Raw genomic sequence first — 27876 nt, 5'->3', positions numbered from 1 at the left:
TGAACTGGATATGTGATGATTCTGTGAATACTGGATATGGGGTCCCCATTGTACAATGCCTGCATACCACAAATAGTGCAATCATACAATCAATGAGAGCATGTGGTTATAAATTCTTTGATGCAACAGTTGCTTTTTTGGACCAGTGAGTGACATTTGGGTAATTTTCTGCGGCACACCTGATGATCTCTCACGGCACACTAGTGTGCCCCGGCACAGTGGTTGAAAAACGCTGGGTTAGACCTACACGTACCTGTACGTCTAGGAAAGTTGAGTAAATTGATTGTATTATAAAGGTGTAGGCCTACGCTGACTGTTCTAGAGTGAACTTGCAACAGATGAATCATGATATGGCATCATAATATCCAACACCCTGCAAAACTCTATTGTACTAATTGAGTATGAATTATCGTTCAGGAGAGGAAGATGAAAGAACTTTATCAGAGCTTTTGAAAGATGAAGTATTTGTGGATTTCTTCAACACCTTCCTCAATCTACCTGTTAGTGTTTTTGTCATGTTTTGACATTATTAGCCACATCTTTTCATTTAAACTCCTTTATTTGTCACTGGTGTTTTTTTTAAACATGTCTTTTCTGTTAATGAAGGTGTTTGGGCAGACCCCTCTGTACCTTCTGCGTGACAACAAGTGGATTCTGTGTCCTGACATTCTGCACTCCCAAGTAGCCTATTTATTCATTCATTCATTCATTCAATTATTCATTCATTCATTCACTGGTAAATCGAAAAGGCTTGTACAAATTCTGTCAGTTGCTTGTATCTACCATGACAAGAGAAATCATTCATATGTGCAGCAGGTGAATGGAGCAGGGTTTCTGCAGTGGTTGACATCACAACGATTAACCTTGTTTAAACAAACTGAACTTTTTCATCACTACCTGCTATGCGCAGAGATCCTGCAGCTCCCATCGTCTCAAACCAAAGGTGAATGGTTAAATTAGTTTTACATGCAGTGTCTGTTTCTGCATTTTGTTGAAAGATTGATACATTTGATTGATACTTTAGTAGATAAAAATATCGTAAGAGTTGTTCCTGCCTCAAAACCCGGATTGCTGCTAAAAAGGTGCGGTCTAGAATGATTGGGGAGACATGGAAAGGCTTGGTAGGTATTATAAGAACCATTTTGAGAGCTGTGATGGCAAATAAAGATGTTTCCATTGATTATTTAAAAAGGGTATGAATAATTTTGGACACGCCATTTTTCATAAAAAAAAATAAAAAGTTGAAAACGCTTCTTTTTCTGATTCCATGTTTCTACCACTTTGTCTTACAACGTTTTAGCACATGGCATTGCCATTTTCAGTCAGAACAAACATATTGATAAAGAGAAAAACAACATTAAATCAATATTTACCAGGGGTATGAATAATTTTGTTCTTAACTGTATGTTCTGTGTATGTTCTATGAATATGACGGATAAATGTCTGAATAGAGGGACAGCCATGGACCAAAGCGGACCAGTGGCTACTGAGGAGGTGTGTGGGCAGTGTGAGGGGCTTGCAGCGCTTCAGCTCCTTCATGGCAGGCACGCGTGGTGAGGTGGAGCCCTGTCAGGGGCCACACACACACACACACACACACGCACGCACGCAGACACACACACACAAATGCACACACACACCCACACACGCACGCACGCACGCACACACATACACACAGTCACACACACACACCCACACACGTACGCACGCACACACATACACACAAGCACGCACGCACACACATACACACACACACACACACACACAACACCTGTACTTGAATTCTGTCAGTGCAATTATTGATTTTTGGTGCATATGCCAACTCGTCACATTGGCTGTTTCGCTTACAGTAATACCTGAAAATAACCCTTATTGTCACATTAGAATATGAAGTGGATAATTTGTAATGACGCAGATTTATCTTCACTTTCTTTGCATGACAATAGCAGTCATAGGAAGAGAAGATAATCTAATCTCTTAATGAAATCATCAAGTAACTGACAAATGCTGCAAGAGCAATCCTGCAAGCTTTCCCCCTGTATATGACTGCATTGTGAGGGCATTGGTTTGCATTGTCTCTGTGCCTTTCGGGGGACCCAGGAGAGGAGCTGGTTCTGTTCAGTGTGCGAGTGAACAGGTTGCTGAGTCTGGCGAAGCAGGAGCAGGGGGCTCCTCCGAGTGTCCACTACCGCGGCTTGCTTTCAGTCATCCAGCTGAACCACCTCAGGGAAGGATCCGGCATCATAGCCGCCTGCCGCATCTCCCCAGGTCAGGACAACACTTAGTGTCACCACTTCAGAGATGGCAAAAGTACTCACTTCCCGTACTTAAGTAGAAGTACAAATACTTGTGTTAAAAAATACTCTGGTAAAAGTAGAAGTACTGATTTATCTTATTTACTCAACTAAAAGTAACAAAGTACAGGCTTGGAAATTTACTTAAAGTATAAAAGTAAAAGTAGTCTTGTGAATGACAACCATTTTTTATGCAACGCTACCTGGACCACACAAATGTTACCAGAGTGCTAGTCTCTCTTTTTAAATCTTCCCATAACCTGTTGCCCCCCCCCCCCCAACATTGCACTGCCTACTTCAGAGGGCAGTGTGTTCTTTTGGCCTACCATCAAATGCTGGACATCTTTAGAAAGCTAAGATTCTGTAGTTTCTTAGGAAGCACTGGCACAGAGTTACAGAGCCTAGAATATTGTTTTTTCTTTCTGCCGGATAACAAGCATCTCTGAATTAACCACATATCAGCCCTCTAGGTCACTTGATATGATTGTAGAAACACAACTGAGCCCTAGCACCAGGTCTTGTGAAGCTGTGTGCAAAAGTAGATAAATGTAGAATGAAAAATTAGTTCTTTAGATCACTATTTGCCAAAGTATGCTCATGCGTTTTTTAATGCCCTATGGAAACTCCCCAAGGACTTTTGGTTACCCAAAATGCATACTGATAATAAAAGGTTTCTTGTAGACTATTTGGATTGTAGCCTATGTCAGGTTCTGATATAGAATGACTACACAAAATGGAATAATTACACTAAAGTCTCTATTTTTGCATTTTCTTTGTTGGCTTCATGGGTGTGTATAAGATGGACTATAGGCCTACATCGGCACAACTAATTTAGGATAAAACAACATGAATATTTAATTCCTGTGAATATTTCAAAACCAGGAATGTAGTGTTAAAATCAGAGGTGGGAAAACTATAAATTCTGTGATTTCTAAATGTTAACAGTTGTAATTGGTGAATAAACTCTTTTGAGAGGTGGATAAACTCTAATAAGAGATGGATAAACTATTTCTGAAATTTCAGAGGTGGAAACTGCGTTTACTTGCGTTTAGCCTCCACTACATCCCTGTTCAAGACCCAATGCTGCATCTAATTATTGCTAAGGATATAGGCTACACTGCAGCTAGAAGTTAGGGAAGCATCAAAGGCGAGGAGAGGAGGAGGGCATTTTTGACTAAATTTAATTGAGACATAGGCTACTACTACTGTACGTGCTAACCATGGGCGGACTGGCCATCTGGCATACCGGGCATTTTCCCGGTGGGCCGACGCACCTTTTGGGCCGATAGAATAGGCTATATATATAATTTAATTATTTTGGCCAACGATCGGCCCAAACGAAGGACAATCAGCGGCCCATTGGTTACATTTCAATATTGACACTGGACTGATCCAATAACAGCTCACGTCAGGCCCCACCCCTCCCATTTTGGCTCAGAGCCAGGATTCTGTGAGCGCATCAAAAGTTAATCGAAGTTGCCTACACGAAATTGCGGCGGGTGCCGGTAGTGACAATTGTGCAAAATGAACACCAATGTAGAAGCTTCAATACTGTAACAAACTGTAAGATTGTCTCAAAATGGTCTTTATTGGTTACGCACCAAAAACACGAACGTCATAAAACAGGCAACACAAGGGAGGTCAATTAAACAAGCACAATACACAAACAGGGTAGTCACATACAATACACGGGGTAAACACATGAGGTACAACATAAAGAAAGACTATACCAGCTAACACATACATGATAAGGTAAACGCCATTACTCATACTAAACCAACATCAACATTACACACACACACACGCACAGCATTATGGGAGTACAGTGATGACAGCTAGGCTCAGATCATTACACAGCCCCCCCGAGACTTAGTCCATGTCCCCTTGACTCAAGTCTTACCCTACGTCAGTCCATGAACCTGGCTGGGACGCGACGCTGGCGTTGTGGGCGCCCCGCTGTCGCGGCGGTGACTTCCGGTGAAGGCTGCACGGTGATCGGTGTTAGAGCCACAGCTCCATTGTCACCAAGTTCCACAGAGTCACTGTCAAAGTCTCCACGACCCTCAGCTGAGGCCAGGGGTCGATACGGGGCCAGTCGATCACGGTGGAGAGCCACAACTCTCCGACGCTTAATCAGTCTTACACGATAGACCACATCAGACAGCTTCTCTAAGACATCGCACGGCCCGACCCACTGGCTAGTGAGTTTCGGGGAAATGCCTTTCTTTCTCTCCGGGCAGTACACCCACACTTTATCGCCGGTCTGGAACTCCTGGCCGCGACAGCGCGTATCGTAAGCTCGCTTTTGACGTATTCCAGCTTCACTCATAGCCTGCCGGGCCAACTCATGTACTCCTTTGAGTCTCTCGCGTAGCTGCTTGTAGTATTCCAGCCCTGGCTTACCTCCAATCTCCGCTTCCGGAGGCGAACCGAACACCAAGTCCACCGGCGTGCGTAGCTCTCGCCCGAACATCAGAGCTGCCGGTGTGCATTTTGTTGACTCTTGCACCGCTGTGCGATATGCCCATAGCACCAGGGGCAAGTGTAAGTCCCAGTCCTTTTGTCGGCGGTCGGCCAATATGGCCAGCTGCACTGCTAGCGTCCGGTTAAACCGTTCGACCAGCCCGTCGCTTTGTGGATGCAGAGGTGTCGTTCTCGTTTTCCGGATGCCCATGCGCTGGCAAACCTCAGCAAACACCTCCGCCTCGAAATTCCTCCCTTGGTCGCTGTGGAGCTCTTCCGGTGCCCCGAACCGGCAGAACATCTCAGTGACCAGTCTGTCCGCTGTCGTGTGGGCGCTCTGATCTGGCACTGCATACGCCTCCGGCCACTTAGTGAAATAGTCCATAGCTACGAGCACGTAGCGATTTCCCCGCTCTGTGACTGGCAGTGGGCCCATGATATCGACGGCTACCCGCTCCATGGGAGCCCCGACTGCGTATTGCTGCAGCGGAGCGTGCGAGCGTCGCGTGGGGCCCTTCTTCGCTGTGCAGGCGTCACAGCAGTGAACATGCAGTTCAACGTCCAGCCTGCATCCCGGCCAATAGAAGTGGCTTCTCAGCCGACGAAGAGTTTTTGCGATGCCGAAATGAGCCGCCCCCACAGCCCCATGTACCTGTTCCAGTACACGGGCTCGTAATCCAGCAGGAACCAGCAACTGGAAAATGTCAGATTGTCGATCGGGGGCTCGCCAGTGTCTATACAACAGTCCTTGACGTGCTACTATTCCCGGCCACTGTGAATAAATCGCTTTGGTCTCTGGATCGAGTGCTGATACGTCAGTCCATGGCGGTCGCTGACCGGCTTCGATCCATGACCACACTCGGCCAAGCGTGGCGTCCTCCGATTGCGCCTTCCGGATCTCCTTCCTCGACATCACGTCCACCGGCGACTGCGCGTCCATGGCCTCAGCTGCCGCTCTGCAGTGCTGTGTTGTGGCGTTGGGCTGCGGTGCGTTGTCTCTCTCGCTGGCGTGAAGCTGGCGAGCGGTGGCTCTCTTGATGGCGCGGCGCTGGCGAGCGTTGAGTCTCTCGCTGGCGTGCTGTTGGCGAGCGTTGACCCTCTCGTTGGCGCGACGCTGGTGAGCGTTGAAAACAGCGACTCTCTCTCTCTCTGCCAGCGGTGATGCAGCCTGTAGCCGACGAGCGGGCTCCGGTTGAGCCGCCGCCAGGCTCCTCTCCTCCCTCCGGTGGCAGTGCTGGCACTGGTCTGCTGCACACGGACAGGGCGTCCGCGTTGCCGTGAAGGCGACCCGCCCGGTGTCGAATCTCCATGTCGTAGTCCTGGAGCGCCTTCAGCCAGCGAGCCAGCTGGCCCTCTGGTTCTTTGAAGTTCAGCAGCCAGGTGAGCGATGCATGGTCCGTTCTCAGCAGGAACCGTTTGCCGTAGAGGTAGGTTCGGAAATGGCGCACTGCCACCACCACAGCCAACAGTTCTCTGCGGGTCACGCAGTAGTTCTTCTCCGCTCGGTCCAGTGAGCGGCTGAAGTATGCGACCACCTGCTCGCCCTGCTCGCCTGCTTGAGAGAGGACGGCGCCGACGCCCACGTCGCTGGCGTCGGTGTCCAGGATGAACGGCAGTTGAGGGTCAGGGAAAGCGAGCACTGGGGCCTCACATAGCGCCCTCCGCAGCCGCCGGAATGCCGCGTCGCACTCTCGCGTCCACTCGAAGAGCTGGCCTTTGTGCGTCAAACGATGCAGCGGACTGGCGACTGTAGCAAAGTCCCGGATGAAACGCCGGTAATATGACGCCAGGCCCAGGAAGCTCCGCAGCTCAGCACCATCGCGCGGAACAGGCGTCTCACCGTCTCCACCTTAGCTGGGTCGGTGGCCACTCCGGTGGCCCCCACGACATGGCCCAGGAATCCGGTTTGCCTCCGGAACAGGTGGCACTTTTTCGGGTGCAGTTTGAGCCCAGCCGCTCAAAGTTCGCTGGCCCGTTGCATAGGCCGAACGGAAGTACCCGGAACTGCCACAGCCCTTGCCCGATGGTAAACGCTGTCTTCGGCCGAGCTTCCGGGGCTAGTTCAATCTGCCAGTAGCCACTGCGTAAGTCCAGCGAGCTAAACCAGCAGGAGCCGGCAATGCTGTCCAGCGCATCGTCAATGCGGGGGAGCGGGTAGGAGTCTTTCCGGGTTACCTGGTTGAGGCGCCTGTAGTCAACACAGAACCGCCACGAGCCGTCCTTCTTCCGGACGAGTACAGCCGGCGCAGCCCAGGGACTACTGCTTGGCTCTATCACTCCTGCCGCGGCCATTTCCTTGATCTTTTCTTCAGCTGCTTGTCGTTTGGCGAACGGTAAGCGATGAGGCTGAAGTCGGATGGGCCGAGCATTTCCGGTGTCGATATCGTGTTGGACCAGGCTCGTTCGGGTGCAGTCCTCATCTCTTGCAGCGAAGATGTCGGTGTACGCTGCTAGTAGTCTCCGCACCTGGCTACCCTGTGCTTCACTCAGCCCCTCACAGCTACGAGTGCAGAGTTCATTTACGGCTTGCCTTGTCTCTACAGAGGGCCGCGCTCTCTGAGTAGAGAGTGGTGATTGCTCAACCCGCGCTCCTGGCTCCTCTCTAGTGGGCGTGAGCTGAGCAGTGGTGAACTCAGCAAGCGGACCTCGACGAGACCTGTTGTTTTCGCGGGCTTGAGTTTCGCGGGCTTGTGTGGGGAGGGGCGGAGACTCAGCAAGCGGACCTGGATGAGACCTGTTGTTTCCGCGGGCTTGAGTTTCGCGGGCTTGTGTGGGGAGGGGCGGAGTCTTGGATGGCGAGCACTCTTTGCGAGTTTGCTTCCTGCGGGCTTGTGTGGAGCGAGTTGGAGAGTTCTTCGTCGCGCCAGCTCTCCGCACTTCATGCTCTGTTTTCCCCGCCGTGTGCAACACTACGCTGCTCGTCCCTAAGTGTAGTGTGAACCAGGAAATGTCCACCACAGCCCCCCATTTCTCTAGCACGTCCAGGCCGAGAATGCAATCATCCTGAATGCTAGCCAACCAAAGCCGGCGGATCGCCGTCTCACCGTTGATGCACACGCACACCACTTTTTGTCCATACAGTTCCGCTCGCTCTCCGGTAACTGTTGTGATGCGCGTTTTTGTCTTTTCCCAGCCTCTGGGTCTGGCTACCAGCGTGCCGGGTAAGAGACCGGGGCGCACAAGCGAGATGGTGGAGCCAGTATCGATCAAGGCGCGACACCGAGTCCCATCTAGCGTGCAGTCCACATACAGTCCTCTGGTTTGCCCGAGCCGGCCCAGCCGTATGCAATCCATAGCCCCTCCCGCCGTGCCACCTTCTTCTAGTAACTGGGGTGCGAGCGTGAGGGGTGCCGGGGCTGGGCAGTACCACGCGATGTGTCCCGGCTCGCCACACCGGTGGCATCCGTCTCCGCTGGCCGGCCTCTTCCACTCGCGTGGGCGCCGTTGTGGTGGCTGTGCCGTGGTCTGCCGCGTCACCTCCATCGATGTCTGGCGTACGCAATGCCGCGACTCTGTTGTGCGGAAGATGTTTTCCACCCGTTCGGCTTCCGTGAGCGCCACGGACAGCGAGCTGGGGGCGCTCAGGCGAAGGTGTTCTTTTAGCCGCTCTGGGTGGATGCCTCGCACGAACGCTTCCAGTGCCATCTCTTCATGTAGACCCTGGCTGTACGTTGGGTAGCCCCGCCGGGCATACAGCTGCAGGTCAGCCGCGAACTTGCCCAGTCTCTCGTCCTTGTGTCGCCGTCTGGAAGCGAGTTGTTCTCTGGCATCGCTGATGAAGATTCTCTGGCCGAATCGTCGCTGCAGAGCTGCTTCGATTGCGGTCCAGCTTACTTGCTCCGCCGGTGGCAGGTCTTCTAATACTTGTAGCGCTTCCCCCTCCAGGGCCAACGCCACCTGTACGCCCGTTCTCTCCGCCGACCAGCCATTCAGCTCGGCTGCCAGCCGGACCTGTACCAGGTATGTCGCCAGTGGCCTTTCGCCATTGTAGTGGGGCAACTTTACGCTGGGGCGCCCTTCTACCGCCGCCGTCGCACCGAGGACTGGCCGGTTTCCATCGCTCCCGTGTGGAGCGGGTTCAAGTGGCGGGATGCTGCCATCAGCCCGGTTCGTTTCCTCCTGTGGCCGGGGGCGGGTCTCTTCATCACGGTCACGCTGCAGGCTGGCTCCGTCTGCTGGGCTCAGCAGGTGGCCATGGGCGAGCGTGCTGTCGAAGACTCATCATCGCCAGGTAATCGGTTGCAGCTTTCTCCTCCCGTCCAGTAGGGGTCGTCATCCCACTTCTGACACCAATGTAACAAACTGTAAGATTGTCTCAAAATGGTCTTTATTGGTTACGCACCAAAAACACGAACGTCATAAAACAGGCAACACAAGGGAGGTCAATTAAACAAGCACAATACACAAACAGGGTAGTCACATACAATACACGGGGTAAACACATGAGGTACAACATAAAGAAAGACTATACCAGCTAACACATACATGATAAGGTAAACGCCATTACTCATACTAAACCAACATCAACATTACACACACACACACGCACAGCATTATGGGAGTACAGTGATGACAGCTAGGCTCAGATCATTACAATACAATATAGCAAGTAGGCTAGCATATGTCAGCAACATGTTGAATTTCGTTGAGTTTGAACGAGGATATACAGAGCAAGGGACAGTGAGCAGGTGGTGGAGAGTGCGAGCCTAGTTGAGGCTACATGATAAGAACTCAGTGGTGGAGCAGGTAGGCTGTGACATGCCATGCTGACTATGATGATTATGATGACTTATTAATTGCGATAATGTAATGATATGGTTGCCTAATGATAACATAGTAAAGCCGTGCTGTGATTATGATAACAAATAGCGCAACTTAAATTTTCTAAAATTTCTGAATGATTTGCAAACCCGGACAGCAAAATAGTGTCAAATCGACGTTAATTGTTGGTCAGATTGATCAGTTTCCGTCAGACGCCCAAAATTCAACATCGATGGCATGAGTGGTGGTTCTATCTTGGGAGGGTTATCATGGTAAAGAAGGGATAAAAGACTGTAGACTGACGGAAACGTAGGTTACAAAACGTCACGTCATGCACAAGCCAACTAAGCTACAGTATATATATAACCTATAGGCCTAGGCTACTGTCAGACACTAAAGACAATTAGTTCATGTAGCTGTACTGTTCTAAAATGTACCAGCAATGTAGGTAGGAAGTATAGCCTACAGGAATAAAATATTTCCAGCAACAGCCCTGTTTATTTTGTGTTGTTTCAGTTGTCCTACAGTGATAACTGGTATAAATTACATTAATGTCTAAGACAATCTGGGTAATTTAACTCTTCCCAGCTAACAATTTATGGTTTCCAAAACGTTCTGGGAACCATAGTTTTTGGTTTCGGAAACGTTAGTTTTTGGTTCCCAAACGTTACCCTAAGGTTAGTTTTTGAGCAAGTTTTGGTTCCCATGGAAAGTTTGCTGAACGTTCCGGAAACGTTAGTTCTTGGTTATATAAAACGTTCCCTGAACGTTCCCCTAACGTTATCTAAAGGTTGCAAACTTTAGAGAACCTTCCCCTAACGTTCCCCAACCGTTGCAAACTTTAAAAAACCTTCCCCTAACGTTCCCTAACTGTTCCCATAACGTTCCCTAACATTTAGGGAACGTTCCCTTCCCTAAATATTGCAACCTTTAGGAAACCCTCCCCTAACATTGCAACCTTTGCATACCAATTACTTTAAACAGCACGAGCAGGAATGCATTATTATATATTAGCAGGAAAGAATGAACAGGCAAAATCGATGGAACTTATAACTTTAATATAAAATTATCAAAAGACAAAAAAAACAATATAAAAGGCCTCACTGTGTATATATATATATATATATATATATATATATATATATATATAAATTAGACTTAGTGTTAGCTAAGTATATTAACATAAGGCATTTGACTTTGGTAGGTGCTACATTCAACAAATAGACACACTGTACAATAGACAACAATATACATTGTGGCAGATACCAACACAATATACAAAGACATAATACCAATACAAGTACACATGGAGTGGGCTGTTGAGTGCAAAGTAATAGTGCAAATGTAGAGTGCAAGACGTATATTGGAATGATAAAGTAAGTAATGTGCAGGTGTGGTCAAAGTGGGGATGACTCCACTTATCCACAGAGTGATAACAGTGCGAAAGAAGCTGCTCCTGTGTGTGGTTGTTTTTGTGTGTAAAAAATACAATTGCTGTAATACAAAAAAATACTATAGCTTTGATAGACAATACTATAGCTTTAATTAAAGAAAAATACAAAAGGTTTAATACAACAACAAAAAAATACAAAAGCTTTAAAAATAATTTAAAAAAAATAGAGCTCCAGTCCTTCAAGTCCGAGTCGAGTCTCAACAAGATCAGTCCTCAGCTTGCCTAAAAAGAAAAAAAAAAGTTTGATGTCATACTAAGAATGAACATGTTGAAAAAAACAAGACAAAGTGCCTTACTAACAACCCTTTTTTTTCTGATCACAAAAAAAGTAGTTTTCCCATTCCTTTGATTGTTATGAACAAATTTCAATTTACCGTCTGTGTGGGGCAAACTTCAGTGCTAGCCCAATCAGGTCCTCCGCCTCTGCAGCATTTAGCGCAGGGAAGTTTTTCTGGGCCGCAGCTATAGTAGAAATCAACAAATGAGAAAAGTTAAGTCAAATTAAAACTTCTTATCAGCCAAGTTAAGCATAATACTGATGTGAACAATAAAATAACACCTGCCTGTTAAAACCCTGCAGAGGGTTAGGTCCTGAAAGGATTTCTTGGCCTTCCTGCCCCGCAGGCTGTACTCCTTTAGAACGTTGTTGGTTGCCACCCACCGTAGCATACGACGGATGGCAGCACCTGGAGTCAACCCTCCAAGGGACGCCAAGAAAAGTAGCTGTAAAACATAGAAATACAAATTATATAGAACAACATATAGAAAGTGGAGAGCTTATACAATCTCATATTGTAAGTCAGTTCAGTTATAATGATTTGAATTTATGCAATTACATAGTGTTTATCTTAAGGGCAGGACTATGGCCATTTAATTACCATTTTGTTCCTCCTCTCCTGGTTACCAAGACTCTGGTCCAAGTCTTGCAGCTCGGTGACTGTCGAGCAGGGGGACAGCAAAAGGTCTTCAACCGGACCAGAGGGAAGTGACTGTGAGCCCCTTAAGAGGCTGAGCACCTCCTCGATCTTGCCCTCAATCAAGTCGATTCGCTGTGCCATGCGGACCATGGATGTCCTCACAGCTATGGAAAAGTTGATAGTGTTAGTTGTTATACATTATAAAATTACATATGTAAACAAATTAAGCGAGTCTTCTTACCTCTCATTTCCATCTCGATGGCTGAGTCACCTCCCTCTATGCGAGGAGTCACCTCCCTCTGTGCGACGTGTTCTGCTATTTACAACCAAAAAAGTTAAGTTACACTCAAATCCCTTGTCATGAAATTGCATTTAATTGGAAATGGAAAATTCAAAGCCGCTGTACCTTCAACTGGCACCCAAGTCCTGGATGGAGGGCATTTTGTTCCTCCTCTCCTGCAGCTCAGCCAAGCCACCTCCCTCTGTGTGATGAGTCACTTGTGCTGTTTACAACAACAAAAAAATTACTTACTCTCAAGTTCCTTGTCATGAAATTGTATTTACTTGGAAATGGAAAATTCAAAGACACTGTACCTTCAACTGGGTCCCAAGATGAAGTGGCAGGCGTTATAATAGACCCATCCAGCTCTGGGCAATGAGCTGGTTGCCTGTGTGGTGTTGACTCATCTAAAAAGAAAGTAAATATGAATATTGGTCAGTTAATTTATGGTAGGTTTCTTGCACATGACATTTGCAAAAGATAAACCTATGCTGTTACATTAAACAATCGCTAAAAAGAAAAACTCACATGCAGGTGGTGGAGGCAGTGACATCTGCTGACCTAATAAAAGGCAGGAAGAGACAAATACATCAGAACAGTAACATGATATGCACTAGGTTAATAAACATGAATGTCAGTAGTAGGAAATATGACTCAACTGGTTTTCTTAAATAATACATGTATAAATGTTAACTTACAGACAGGGCTTCCAGGCACACGCACCATCCTGGAATGCTTTCTTGCTTGCGGAACGGATTCATCTGAAATAAAAGACCATACAATCTGCACTGATTGCAAAAAGAATATTTGAATTGTGCAAATAATGTAGTCTGTATTTAAGAGGTCTTACCATCACGTGACCATGCACTGCCTTTTGTGGACGCTCACATCTTCTTCCGCCTCAATGCTAGAAGTGTCCATCAGCCGCTGACATTTTTCCATAGCTTTGGTGTATGAATCTACGTTAAGAGAACAACGTTTTTGTGAGCCAGTAGTAGAGCAAAGCAGTATTTCCATATAGAGAAAACTATTATTGATAGTATTGTAGCAATCAGTCATCTGTACACAACCAGATTTTCTTGACTGGATATTTGGCCCAGCTTTTGACTTGATTTTTGTATTGTAGCCCAGAGAATTTCTAATGGGGAGACACAGCATCCATAGAAATGCATGGGCTTAGTTTGTAAAGCCAGTATGGCAGCTGTGTATAGCCTACTACACACATTCCGCCCCTTCCTGTATGCTTCCCAACAGACCTCTGAAGTTTGCCTACAAAAAGGAACCAAAACTGCCATCTTTGCCTATAAGGAGATCAGGGTGTTAATTTAACCTAACTACCTATGACAAGTTACATTGCAAGTTAGGTCTGGGGTAGCAAAAATCTAAGTTGCTGTCTTAACGTAGGCCTGTTGAAGATCACAGTTAGCCTACCACTCGAAGGCAGAGGACAAACGTGTGTTGAGCAAAATGTCTGCATTTCAGACTTCTTCGTCCCCGGGAGAGTGCAATAATTCTCTCCCCATGTTATTTTCCCATAGCAAAAATTGCAAGATAGGCTACCGGATCTCAGCTTTTTGAAGGCAAAATTCAGAGGTCTATTCACTTGAATCGTCTATCCGATCAACTGTGTTACAAAATGGCCGCCGACAGTGTACTGTAGCCTATACATTATCAGAGCCCTTCTAAGGATTATTAGACATTCTCTGACATTATCTATAGCCATCTCTATGGCTCTAGTGTAGCCTACATATGCAGGACTGTTCAGTAGGTTATACCAACTTAAAAAGCATCACCATCTCAGTATACCCACTTAAAATAGACTAGGATACATTTGGGGTTGATCACAGTATAGCCTACCCACTACAGCTAACTAGCCTACATCACAGTAGCCTAGATCCAGCTACATACAGTAGGACTATATCCACTAGCCTACACCACTGCTGCCGAGTGACTAGCCTAAAAGGACTGACTGTACACTAAAACTAATTAAAAGAAACGGTAGCCTAGTGCTATTATTTGTAACATCAACGCGAGCAGGTTAACACGATGACACAAAACATACAATGCTGCAAAACATAACACGTTGAGAACAGCTCAAACAAAGACGAACGAGCAATGTGCTCTGGTAAATTACAAACTTGGCAGAATCGGAATATAACAAAGCCCTACAAGTGAAAGGACTTAAGGTTAAACCTCAAACTCTTGCATTACAACCACTAGGCCTACATCATGAAACTGTAACATATTTCACTTACTTTCGTGAAATCGAATTCAAGACGAGTGTAATCCATTCCAAGACTTCTTCCAGCGGCGTTCAAGAATCACGGAATTCAAACAGAGCCCGTTTACGGAAGTCAGGACAAGACTTCAATCGATCACCTGAAAGCAGAGGCGCTGTCTTCCCCCTACTGGCGTGGGGGTAGGCCTACGTGTTGGGGAGAGCCTGTCTGATTGAACTGAAGTGAATTGTGAAATGAAAGAAGTGAATTTTCTTAGTTGTGAAAAGTGTTCTATTGATAGATTTTTGTTTAAAGTTCACCTAATACGTAAAAAAAAGCACAAAAGTATATATTTTTTATTTAGTAAAATTGATATTAGCCTAAAATAAATATTATCTTGATATGATGTTTACCTTACTTAGATTTTATAAGACCAATCATTTGAGTGGATCTAAATCAAGTGACTGCAAACATTTTGTATCTTACTTCAAAAACTGAAATGGAGCTTGTGTTAGTATCGACTATAGCTGTTATTGTCTCCAGTTTCTAAAGCTGATAGAGGCGCAATCAATCACACAATGCCAACACATTTAACACGGCATGGAATTGGAATGAATAGAGACGCATTACCATTGACGTCATTGCCACCTAATCAGAAGCCTCGAATGCAAATAATGTAAAATGTGTGAATGTAAAATGGTAATGGTAGCCCACACAGCAGTAGACTCCTAGGCGGATCCGCCTTCAAGTCGCCAAACCCGCGTGACTGTCGCATTCGTTTTGGTGCCGCACAGAGGATCAGCTCCGCCTCCAGGCGGCTCCGTAAATTCTACTGTCAAACAGCGGGTCCTGAGTGGACCCATGTCGGATCCGCGGGCGCGGACGCGCCTGTACTGTAACGGTTGAACATGACTGTACACCAAGAGCCGAGAAGAGTCATAGGACCTACTAGTGGATATTTTCTTTGCTGGGACACGGTTGCGCTGAACCCTCTCGAGTAAGTGATATTTATTAATATATTGCGACATTCACAATAGCTAAACATTGGCCTTTGTGGTTTTATACTTAAAACTTACTTATCATGTTTATTGATTATAATGACGTTGTTTGATATTAGGACTAACGTTAACGTTAGTGCAGAAGTTTGTAATTTTGAGCAACAGGCTAAGTTAACATTATTGTTAGCTGTGATGCTCATATGAGTCTGTAGCCTATTTGATTTAAAATGGGTTAGCAATTTCGGCAGAATATGTTATGGTAGTGTGATTTAAAAAACACACATTGTTATTTAACGTTAGTCTGGTCTTGTCTGTTTTAATGTGTTGCTGTTGTCCATAGTCCATAGTGCTACTATGCTAGCGGCATACAGCTGCTAGGCGCAATTGCATAAGTTATTGCTAATGTCTATTATACATATATATGTTTGAGATCACGTTTGCGATGCAATCCTTGATTAAGCTGATACATTGGCACTGGTATTTCAGTCAATGAAGTCAGTGAAGCACTCGTCTGCTATGAAAGCTACCTAGCTACAACTTTAGCATGTTGACTCACTGATAATGGTTTAGCCCTAGCTTCTAGCTAGCTGTGCATTAACGTTTGCATTTTGCCAAGTTTGGTCTCATATGTAACTTAACTTTAGTGTCCTTCTGCCATCTTCGTAATGAAAGCCTCGGCATTTTAATCACTGTTTAAGTCGGTTCAGACAACTAATGGGTATTGGCGTCTGTTTGTGATTTATTATGCTAACGTAACTTAACTGTATGGAACTTGGTCCCCATCTTCTATTTTGTTGGTTCTGCAGCGTCAACTTTTATCGGCTGGATTCTACCATCTAACGTTACGATTGCCTCTGTTGGGTTCGCTTGATGAAGATACTTTCTGGGTTGTTAAAATGTAATGTGAACACATTCCCGTAGCATTCCAAAATAGACCAGAGATGCTTGTACTATATGTATATTTGGAAATTTTGGGATTGCAATAACCATAATGATATGGTTATTTAACAGCCATCGTTTCGGGGACTCTGATGAGAGTGAAGAAGAGCCAGTAAATGGTGACTTTGCATCTCTGAGGTACCTTCCAACTCGCCTGGTATATCAGTTGAAGCCTCAAACCTAAGCCAATTGCACTGGCAAAGTAAGTAATAATCTCTTAACATTGAAATAACTAAATCATAATATTAATATTAGAGATATGGTTAACATTCTTAGTGCTAAAGACATTCCCCTCTCCTTGTATCTATTCCTCCAGCTCCACCATCTTGCCGAGTGCCAGGCAGCAGAGTCACTACCCCTCAACCTGGAGAAAACTGTTAAGGTAAAGACTGATCTCTGAAATAAAATTGAATACAGTGGCCCCATCTATATTAACACAGCAGTAGTCACTCTATTTCAAATCAACAGATTGCATCTGCATTACCATCTCAGATTTTCTGCATACTTCATACATTACATAAATCTCAGCCAAATATTTTGTCAGTTAAAACATCTGCATTCATGCAATATTGCCTGAAAAGTTCATTCATTATTATCAGATTGTATTGAAACACATTGATTTCAATGTCAATCCATTCATGGAGTTGATATAGATAGTGCATACCAAAATGTTGAAACATACAAATTCATGTCCAGTATGACCAGAGATTTGTTTTTGTTTGCCATTGTTTGGCCCTGTAGCTCTCAGCCTACCATGGTTAACAGATCACAACCATTTCTCTCCCTTAGCACCTCACCATTAGGCAGGACCGCAACACTCTTCACCTCAACTCCCTGCACCTGCACCCGCATTTAACATACGGAGAGTTACTCAAGGTAGGGACTGATCTCTGAAATATTAGTGAATAGAAAGGCCCCATGTGTATTATCAATGATGACTACCATTTAATACATTTTTTCCCCCTCTCGCACACCGCCCACCTCACTATGGGCCAGGAATGGCAGTCCCTCCTCAACTCCCTCCACCCCCACACCAGCCCTCAACGTGCAGCTAACAGAGGAGCTTTGTAAGTCATGTTTCTTTTTAAATTTAATCTCCTTAATACCTATCTCATATATTGTATTGTGTAAGCATACTTGGCTTTGGATGCTACATACCATAAACATAAACATATCTGTCTGTTTGATTACAGGTGCTGTGAGGAAAAACATGGTGACACGGTCAGCCACGGACGCTGAGGTCACCAAGCACGCAATTAGGTGTTTCAACTGGCGGTGGATCGGGCAACGAGGAGACGTGTTCCGCCTCCATCCACACAAATGGAGTAATAGGAGAAATAAGCATTAAACAATCTTTTTATTTAACTTCTTGTCATTCACCAGTTATTCATTTTCTGATATTTTAGATGTGCATAGCACAGCATTTCATTGAGGTTGTAGCCTATTAGATAAAATATTTCATGTCTGCACTGACCTAGGCTGATAAAGCACTAAATTAGGTTTTGACCTCAAAATTCATGTAGAGTAGCCTAGGCAACGTAGGCTACTTAACAAAAACAGAATAGCTTATAACCTGTAACGGACCCGCCGCGGAGGTAAGGTTTTAATCGCGGATGCGGGGCGGATGCAGCGCGGAGCCACGGCGGGTCCGCGATCCGCCTTCGTAGCGGATCCGTTCCTGAGAGCATCTGGACTCCGATACGGGTCCGTTTCGCGGGTCCGTTCCGGAGGCCGTCATACATCCGCGGCGGATCCGCCGCGGAGTCCTTTTGCTGTGTGGGAGGCTACAGGAACAAATGAAACATGTTCTGAATGTATTCTAGTGATAGCAGAAAACTATTATAAAAATATTTTATATTTTATTTACCGAAGTATTATTGTTTGTTTAATCCAACGTGAAACTGCAATCGGTTCTGAATGCAGACCAGGCGTCTTCCCCCTACTGGCGTGGGGGTGCACTCAGAACAACCAAAAACAACCAATAACAACTAAACGGGAACGTTGTGTGAAGGTACTGTGCAACCACAGGAAAACGTTTTGGTTGGTTGGTTCCCTTAACGTTTAGGAACGTTAAGAAACCCTTAGGTAACGTTCCCTAACCGTTAGTTTTTGGTTTGGTTCGAACTACCCTTTAGGGAACCATACACTAACGTTCCCGAACGTTCCCTTAACGTTTTGTGTTAGTGGGGTTTACACATAGGCTTCAGTCATAGATATATACACTAGATGTCGCCTTCTGCTTCTCAGCATGCGTCAACACCGCCGCCATCTTTGTACAGGGATCTGAAGCGCTAAACTAGTTCTCCTGTATTGTCAGCGTTACCTATTTAGCGACGTTTGGCCATCCCCAGCGATAGAAAACCCTTTTTAGCGATTAGCGACACATTTGGGAACTTCTCACAATGATGGCAGATCGGCTTCTTTGTTGTTGAAACGTAAGAAAATCACCTTTCTCATGGCTTTGTCATTTATGAATTCAGCTACATCTCGTTTGCCCATGGCACTGACCCATGATTATAAAAGTAACGACTGGCGTAGCCTATGTAGTAGCAGAGGTAAATGTTCTACAGATCTACAGCAACTTCTGGTGAGATTACAACTTACATGAGTAAACGAGACGAGGGGTATGTGGCCTCAACCAGAGCCTGTCTAGAAGAGCCTGTTTACTTTCATTGTATCGAACCTGGTTGCAGTTTACTCATTGTTCCTCTAGGGGCCGCCGCTAGCTAGTGCAGAATGAATGGGAGTCTATGGGGCTAGACGGGTAAAATGTATCTTTATTATCGTCTTAAGCTTAGTTTTCTCTAGACTCAACCATAAATACATGCCTGTCAGTTGGAACAACCCAAAAAACTAGATAATTGCTTGAGATTTTGACGATTTATGGTGATTTTATTTTCGCTAGATCTTTGCCCAGATTGACGCTAATGCATTATAGAGGAGTGGATCACTGAAGCAAGATGGCGTCTCGATTGACGCATTCGTTCCAATGAACAGCAGTAGTCAAGGCGACATCTAGTGTATTATGTCTATGGGCTTCAGTAATGTTTGGTGCTGCTGTCAATTGTAGCCCATTGAATAATTTGAAAGGATACTTTGAATTCAATCAGAAACTCTTCTTTAATAATTGCTTGTTAGTCTACTTGAATATGGAGATATGCTCCATGCCTCTGATCAGTCAGAGAGATAACCAATGAGGCCTATATCACTTTCAGTGCTCCATGACAGTTGAAAAGATATGCATATTTAAGGGTAATGCAAAGATTTTGTATTTAATTAGGTGTGCCCGACCGATTTGAGGGCCGCTTGGGCCAAATATGCCAGGGCCGATTTTTGGAGCCAGTCCGCCCCTGGTGCTAACGTTAACGTTAATGCCATCAAGCTGTAATGATTTGCCGCCCATTTGCCGCGAATGAATGCCGCCCAAATCTGTCGAGTCATCTTGTAGTGGTGCGTCAAGTGCAACGTATATTCCAATCCGCTATTGATGGCGCGAAAAATAATAACGGTAGGCTAACTCCACTGAAATTATTTGAAACTAAAGTAACGAGCCAGTTTTTTAAAATGTAGGGAGTAGAAAGTACCGATATTCGTGTTAAAATGTAAGGAGTAAAAGTAAAAAGTCGCCTAAAAAATAAATAGTAAAGTAAAGTAAAAATATCTGAAAAATCTACTTGAGTACAGTAACGAAGTATTTGTACTTCGTTACTCCCCATCTCTGCACCACTTCATATCACCTCCTGATATGAGCAATGACGCGGTGACTATGCAGTACCACATAATCAGTGTAGAATAAATATAGCACATTCTAGTTCTGAACACAGAGAATTAGTACCAACGCCTAGATTATGGGTTCAGTACCCAGGGAACATAGTGATATATACTGTACCTCAACTTAACTGTAAGTCACTTTGAATATTAGCTGCTAAATAAATAGAAAGCAGTGTAGTATAGTGTAGAAAAGTGCAGTATATTAGTATACCGTACCCTAATATAGTATCGATACAAAGGGGATATTGTATGATTTTATTCCACAACAAAATTGATGATCGCTTGTCCTCCTGTGTGTTTTGTCCTTAGCCGAGGCATTGGAGGTTCTGGCTGGCAATCACCCGGAGACTGGCAAACTGCAGCTGCTGTGTAGGATGAGGGCTCAGGCCATGCGCCGACTCCAGGACTACTGGTTACCTCACTTCCTGAGCCACTGCAAGGCCTCCCTGGCCCGTGTAGTTGAGTGTAGGCCACTGGTCGAGGAGTACGTCAGGTTGGCTTCCTGTGACGAACCTCAGGAGGCCCCCGTGCTGCCTGGCGCGGAGAGGAGTCGGCTGGAACGGTCAGCCGTGGGCCCTTCCTCGTACAATTCAAAACAGAGCAAGAAGCTCCTCTGGAGGTCCAAGTTTGGCTCCAAGAAGCCTTATATAACTAACACTGAAGGCGTAGGACAAAAGCCTACTTCAAGTGTGTGTCAGTGGCTTTCTATGGACGGCAAAGCATGCCTGGATGGGTGCACCAGCATTGCCCACAACAAAGACAGTGACCTGATCCGACCCGCTGTCCAGCCCAGTGGCACGGACATGTCGCCAGGAGGCTTCCGGCCGTCCATCCAGGTTGCCCAGACCGGCAAAGACCAGCCACTGCCCGACGTGGACGTCCCCCACGTATGCATGGGCACCCCTGCCCTCCATGTGCCTGTCGAGGTCGACGTGCCCACGTCACCCCCCGCTGCCTGCCGTTATGCCCACATGGGTCCGGCCCTGTCTGCTGATGAGATGGCCGGGGGCCCTTACAGGACATTCCTGGAGACCCGAGCCCTGGCCGGGCCGCTTCTGCACCTGGCCCTCTGGCGAGAACTGGACGTACTTCTCAGCCTCCTGCTGAAGGCCCAGGGCGAGGATTCGCTCTATGGACAGAAACAGGCGGTGGCCAGGAGGATAGCCGACGCGTTTTTCAGCAGAGAGGTGGAGAGGACGCTGGGGGTAGAGAGTGGCACCTGCGCCCATTTACGTGAGCTCCTGCCCTCTGGGAAAGCCATTCCATGGATTTATGCAGCGAAGCATGACATTTGTAAGGTACTGAAGAGCCAAGTTTTGGCTGTAGTTGATGTTCTTAGACTTCGTCTCCACAGGAGTCCATCCTGTCATATCAATATGCAGTGCACACACAAAATATTTGTCAGGCAGCAACGTCAGCATAGCTTAGCAACGTCTCACAGTTGGGTAATAGAGTTAGATGCTGATCACAGAGGCCAGAAGAGTTCCAAAAAAATCAGAGCTGACAGAAAATATTTTGAAAATTATTTTAATTAATTCAATGAAAATGCACTTACGTTCAGCATTCTGGAAGTGTTGCAGCTGTGTGTGTTTATGACCTCAGATGAAATGGAATGTGATTCAAATCTTGATGATGTTAACATTCACAGTTTCTCAGCACCTCCTATGACTCATTTTTGGATGAAGAGGATAAAACATTCAATATTCATCTTGTGAGTGTTATTGATTTGATGTGTCATGTTTTCAGAGTAACCATGTACTAGTTAAACTACTAATGTACAACGTACATCTACTGTACATTCACTCATGGTGGCTGGGTTAATGATGGGTATGGAGGCGTACTGTTTTCATGTGTTCATGCATGCATGTAGGTGTAATGTGTGCACTTGTGTAATCCAATGTATGCTGATCATGTCCATCTGGTTTGGTCCAGTTTGGCAGAATGCAGTCAGTGTGTCTCACCAGAATGCTGACAGTGCCCTCTAGTGGATGGAACACGGCAGAGCAGCAGCTCAGGCACATGACGGAAGCCCTGGCTCTGTGCCACCGCTGCTGTGGCTACGCAGACGCAGAGCCCCTCTCTAAGGAGACCTGGGTGCTCCTGACACTGGAAGACGTGGCTGGAGGAGGGTCTATTCACCTGCACTACAAAAAGACCGGTAATGAGAATACAGTTTGGTTCCAAAACGCTACATCTCCATTTTTTAAAAAACATTAAAAAAGGTGTGTGATTTATTTGTGTATTTCAGGTAATATAAATAAAATTGCAATTGTGTTGTTTTGATTGAGTAAAGATACATCAAACAACAATACCCAACTACAGTTCTACTGAAATTACTTGGAAAACAAATTGTAGAAAAATTATCCATTAAAATGGAGGATATAGCATTTTAGAACCAAACTCTCAGCTTAGAGCCATTTGTATACATTCTATTCAAATCACAGACATGGCACCCACTCTGAAAATGTATGTCATGTATAGCATATCAACATAGTTTAAACCAGGGGTCTCAAACTCAGAATACCCTACAGGCCTCTTTGCATTTGGGGGGGGGGGGGCTGGTTCATTTCACACCAGCCTATGTCTGTGCTTTTATCAAGTGAATGAATATGAGCAGCTCTTGCTTTAGGGCACACCTGTGCATAATTTTTTGTATTTGTATTTTACTTTCTAAATGACTTGCCTTTTCTTGGCAGACAATATTCTCAAACTGCAGCATAACAGCCAACTTTCAGTCATTCAGAAACAGCTCCTCATTAAATTACTTTTATATAAATTTACTTTTATTATTATTTATTTGCCTTTTTCTTCCCTTCTAACTGCCTTCAGGGCCTCATCATCGTCTTTTTCTGGCTTTCGGTTCCACTGTCTCCGAAGTTATGCTGTTTTTCTCTTCCACTCTGTTAGGCTAAGAAAACTGTTGAGTATTCTTAAGAAGGAGACAAAAAAAATGAAATGCAAAATTGATTTGCAGGCCAGATCTCATTACAAATATAAATCAACCAAAACACCACAGTGGAATGGATTTGAGACCACTGGTTTAAACCTTGTTAAAAGAAACTAAACCCTATTAATACCGTATTAACCGCCTCCGTGTATTAACCTCATAGCTGAAGAAGTTTTGCAAAATTAATGTAGAAGCCGCGGCTAATAGTTTGAAAATTACGATAAACAAGAAAATTACACTGACACTGATCTCTTCTATTGCGCAGATGTGTTTGATATGCCATTTGAGCAGCTGGCCTTGAAGTTTCCTAAAGTGGCAGCAGAGAGGATAAGTGTCAGCTACCATCTCTACTGTAAGGAGAGACCCCCATCAGGTACTAACAAGCTCTCACAGGCTCAGTGTTTTGCAGTCAAAGAGCAATTATTGAAATCCATTCACAATCCGTTCTACACACCGGTTTGACAACAAACATTTATGATAACCTGTACATTAGGAATAGTTGTGATATGGGGGATCCCTGAGGCTTGAGTTGTTTTATTTCACAAAAGAATATTGCTATTATACATCATTGGGGACCTTATGTACCAATGTTTTGCTGTCACTTTAACAAAAATGGGTTCTCACCCAGGCAAGGTGTACTTAGAACATTAGTCCAGCTATACCCAGGCAAGGTGTACTCACTGCACTTAACAAACTCCTGTGACAATCATCCATCCCCCCTATTCTTTTGTGTTTTGTGTTGTCTGTACTGTCCACCTTTTTGCTTATTTGGTGTTGAGGAGGGAGGGAAACTTGGGAGAGGGGGGTATGGGATGTGTTATATGTTATATGTTATATGTCATGGGGTGTGTTATGTTATATGTTATATGTTATATGTATGAGGCTGTGGATATCCTGCATGGAATATAATAAGAATGATATGTGTGAAAAAGAATATCCTTTAGGACAATAAAGACTATATACTATAGCTGTACCCAGGCAAGGTGTACTTAGAACATTAGTCCAGCTGTACCCAGGCAAGGTGTACTTAGAACATTAGTCTAGCTGTACATGTCCATGTATTCAGCAAAACTGTACACTAAGGGTCATTCCACGTCAATTCAACCAGGGCCCACGCACTTAGGTCTCAAAAATTCTGAAAAAATTACCAGGTGTACCTATGTTACCCAAGAGATACACTGTAAGATTACTTTTATTTAAGATTTTGTTGATTTTATTTAAGATCAATACTTTCCAAGATGCAGCCAGTTTTACAGGGGGAGGGTGGTGTCGATTTTGTTCGGCCTCTTTTTTTTGTCAAAGTTCACAAGCCCATAGTGGAAGAACTAAACCATGTATCAAATTGAAGAGAATTTAGATGCTACACCACAAACATTCTCTACTTGATTTGACGCTAAAACAGAAAAGAAAGGAAACACAAAATATTCGTTTTATCAATGTTTTTGTCATCTTTTCATGTTTACAACTTAGATAGACCCACCTCCAGAAATGTATCGTCAGCCACTACAACCAGGAAGGATTTGAAGAAGGCAAACAGTTTTTACCACACGGCATCCATGAGGCCAAGGTCTAGCCCTCGTTCATTTTGACTAATACACTTCCACATTTCACGCGTGTACACCATATTGTGATATTAGTGCTAGTTTCATTATGTTCTTCCGAACAGAACCTATGGAGACCTGTTCCGGAACTCCACTCACCTGGACTACTTCAAGCGCTACCTGCGTTACAATAATACCCACGGCGGTCTGCTCTTCATCCAGGAAGTGGAACGCCTGCGTTCCATCGACCAGACTCCAAAGGGTGCCAAAATCCAGAAAAGAAAAATCCAAACCATCGTGGAAAAGTATTTCCGACGGGATGATGCCAGTACTGATTTTATGCCTTCTTATAAATTCATATGGTTTTCTATGAAGTAATAATGTGTACCCATAGAGTCTGTTTATTAGTGATGGCTACAGTGAAGATGTCCCTATACCATTCCTTGCAGCTGATTTCCTGCAGTGCAGTGCAGACATAATTAACAAGGTGGGCACCATGAGAACAGTGACCTGTGAGATCCTGTACACCATCCAAGATGTGATTAACAAGTCCCTGGAGGCGGCATGGTAATCTATGAGCAGTTTAACTCAAGAGCAGTCTGTGAAGCCAAGCCTTACATCAAGTGTCTAAGTACTTCAGCAGTTAATAAGTTCAATGGACTTTTATGTCAATGTATGTCATTGTAATACTTATAGTACGTTTCAAGGTCAGTAACATGTTCTTATATGCATTGCTTGTTTTACTTGTTACGCACAGTACAGAAAATGTGATAGGGATAGTTACTGTAAAGTGCAGCGGTCTTGCTGGACTATAAAAGCAATGAAAAAAATGGAAAAAGTAGACTATTTACACAGCGCACTGCTATGTTTGAGTGATATTTATCTGTACTGTTTAGGTCTGTAAATCATTTGTCTGTGATGTTTCATTTCCATGGCGCCAGGTTTAAGCAGTACCAGGACATCTTCCCCGCCTGTTCCACTGTGGTCCCTGACACCACTGCCAGAGAATCCATCATCAAAAGCAAACTGGTGAAGCACTTTGGCCTTATTTTGTCAACTTAGGAATTCAGAAATTTCAGTGTTTTGTATTTTCCTATAGTCATTGTCAGTTTCAGAAATGCCTGGCTCAGGTTACAGTAACAGCAAAGTAGGAGGCCACACATGGATTGTTAAAGGGATATTCCACCATTTGGGGAAATACACTCATTTTCCACCTCCCCTTCAGTTAAATAATTGAGTTTTACCTTTCCCCAGTTCATCCTGCCATTCTCTGAGCCTGACAGTAACACTTTTAGCTCCAGCTCATTGAATCAGATTAGACCGTTAGTTTATAGCAGAGATCCTAACGGTCAGATCTGATTCAATGAGCTGGAGCTAAAAGTGCTATTGTCAGACTCAGAGAACGGTTGTGGAACGGTGGAATATCCCTTTAAAGCAGAAGGTGTTAAATGTGAAAGTAACTGAATGTTAGTGTGAAGATAAAAGTGGAAAGTGATGTGGGTAGTGCCATGCACAGGAATTGCACAAGTGCTAGATGCATTGTGCATAAACCACATGACAGTTTTTCAAGTATATTGACTGCACTGGTGTACTACCCGTATAAACTACATTTCAGACGCTCAATGGTGTTTTATGCTCCCAACGTCGTCTTCCAGGCAGCGCTGCCACCGCTGACTTAAAGGCACCTAATCCTAAACCTAACCCTAACCCATGCCTAACCCTAGTGCCTTTCAGGCAGCGCTGCTTTTAAGACAACGTTGGGGGCATAAAACACCAAGAAACCATTTCAGACGGTTACCAGTGTCAAGCTAACTATGGTATGTATGAAACCACTCGGCCCGGGCGTAACCCAAACCAAGGCAAACATCAGTGCAGTTCAGTACCTGGTTTCTTCCACACGCACCGTTGGGAATTGTGGCCAAATAGTTCAGTCTTCGTTTCATCAGACCAGATGATTTTACTTCTCATGGTCTGAGAGTTGTTCAGGTGCTTTTTTGAAAACCAGATTTTGGAAATCTGTTCCCTCTACCATAAAGGTCTGATTGGTCTGAATGTTTGTCCTTCTTTACGCTTCTCATCCTCTCAAAGGAACTCTGGATGTCATTCATAGTGACCATTGGGTCCTTGGTTACCATCTGTCTCGGATTACTTAGTTTGGCTGAGCGGCCAGATCTAGGAAGACTGTTGGTTGTTCCAAACTTTTCCATTTGAGAATGATGGAGGCTACCGTGTTCTTGGGCACTTATAATGCTGCAGAATTTTTCTTGTATCCTTCACTAGATCTGTGTCTTCACAGAACCCTTTGAACCCAGGTCTACAGACAATTCTCTCGGCCCTTGTGGCTTGGTTTTAACTCTCACATACATATCAACTGTGAGACCATATATAAAGGGATGTGTGCCTCTCCTAATAAATTCCAGTGAATTAATTTAGGCACAGGTGGACTCCAATCAAGTTGTAGAAGCATCTCAAGGACCATTGATAGAAGTAGGATGCACCAGAGCTCAATTGCAAGCGTCATAACAAAGGGTCTGAATACTTATGTAAATGGAATATTTCAGTCTTTTATTTTTTATAAATTTACGAAACACTCCAAACACTTGTTTTTTGTTGGAGTATTGTGTGTAGATTGATGAGAAAAAAAATAATAATTGAATCCATTTTACTATCAGTCTGAAAAATAACAAAATGTGGAAAACTTGAAAGGGTCTGAAAACTTCCCGGTTGCACTGTATATACAGCACCGTAGCGAGTGTGATTTACAACTCTTTCACCAGTGGTCAGGGCCGGTCCTACGCTATTATGGGCCGCGGAGCAACATCGAGCACCAGCCCCCCTCATCATGGCTTGAGCGCTAAGAAAATATACGGGTCGCGACTTAAAGGTGCCATGTGTAATGTCTGCCAAAAAATCAATTCATATTCCACATTCCATAAAAGATGGGGGCAGTATACCTCCAGAAAGTGAGTTGGTCTACCCTAGAGTAACAACCAAGAAACGTGTATTGCAGTTTGGCTGGCGGTTATGTTGCCCGCATACTACCTCTCATGGCCGAAACTGATATTATGACACTTGTCGGGCTGTGGCTAGTAATTTAGCATGCTAATTCAGGTTGATATCTCTGCAGCACTATACCTTGTCATTTTTTTAATGACATCATCGCCCTTACTTCTTCTCATTCTTTTGATGCGTGTAGCTCATTTTTTGGATATTTTTACCTCAATTCTTACACATGGCACCTTTAATGAACATGGGAAATTGTGGGTCCCAAAGCCAGACCAGTTAAGAACCAC

General features: G+C 44.8%; 1 protein-coding gene and 3 long non-coding RNA genes across 6 annotated transcripts in view; 2 read left to right on the top strand and 2 right to left on the bottom strand.

Moving 5' to 3' along the window:
- Positions 1-401: 401 nt before the first annotated feature.
- rgsl1 (regulator of G protein signaling like 1) overlaps positions 402-27876 on the top strand; it is a 76871-nt gene continuing 49396 nt past the window's right edge. The window contains exons 1-13 of the mRNA XM_076275463.1: positions 402-500; positions 607-681; positions 817-943; positions 1452-1553; positions 2101-2268; positions 20405-21393; positions 21744-21806; positions 22028-22253; positions 23308-23415; positions 24513-24609; positions 24709-24911; positions 25033-25150; positions 25525-25612. Coding sequence (XP_076131578.1) covers positions 402-500; positions 607-681; positions 817-943; positions 1452-1553; positions 2101-2268; positions 20405-21393; positions 21744-21806; positions 22028-22253; positions 23308-23415; positions 24513-24609; positions 24709-24911; positions 25033-25150; positions 25525-25612 — 2463 coding nt within the window. The remainder of the gene's footprint in view (positions 501-606; positions 682-816; positions 944-1451; positions 1554-2100; positions 2269-20404; positions 21394-21743; positions 21807-22027; positions 22254-23307; positions 23416-24512; positions 24610-24708; positions 24912-25032; positions 25151-25524; positions 25613-27876) is intronic.
- On the bottom strand, positions 12176-12569 carry LOC143117352 (uncharacterized). Its single transcript, XR_012985973.1, has 3 exons — positions 12483-12569; positions 12295-12391; positions 12176-12204 (listed from the first exon to the last, which is right to left on the bottom strand). It is a non-coding gene; the product is annotated as an uncharacterized LOC143117352 (long non-coding RNA).
- On the bottom strand, positions 12867-14571 carry LOC143117351 (uncharacterized). Its single transcript, XR_012985972.1, has 3 exons — positions 14424-14571; positions 13019-13127; positions 12867-12929 (listed from the first exon to the last, which is right to left on the bottom strand). It is a non-coding gene; the product is annotated as an uncharacterized LOC143117351 (long non-coding RNA).
- Positions 15334-17151, top strand: LOC143117350 (uncharacterized). 3 transcript variants are annotated; one of them, XR_012985969.1, is made up of 5 exons: positions 15334-15384; positions 16192-16283; positions 16397-16526; positions 16641-16706; positions 17114-17151. It is a non-coding gene; the product is annotated as an uncharacterized LOC143117350 (long non-coding RNA). The 3 variants fall into 3 exon arrangements; XR_012985970.1 differs by lacking the exon at positions 15334-15384 and adding an exon at positions 15566-15879; XR_012985971.1 differs by lacking the exon at positions 15334-15384 and adding an exon at positions 15571-15644.

Source organism: Alosa pseudoharengus, unplaced genomic scaffold (assembly GCF_046254945.1).
Source record: "Alosa pseudoharengus isolate Yale_2024_CS ecotype anadromous, Long Island Sound unplaced genomic scaffold, YU_APseudo_1.1 YU_APseudo_1.1_scf_11, whole genome shotgun sequence".
Lineage (NCBI taxonomy): Eukaryota > Metazoa > Chordata > Actinopteri > Clupeiformes > Clupeidae > Alosa > Alosa pseudoharengus.
Note: the sequence above shows the minus strand (reverse complement) of the source record. Positions and strands in the feature narration are given on the sequence as shown.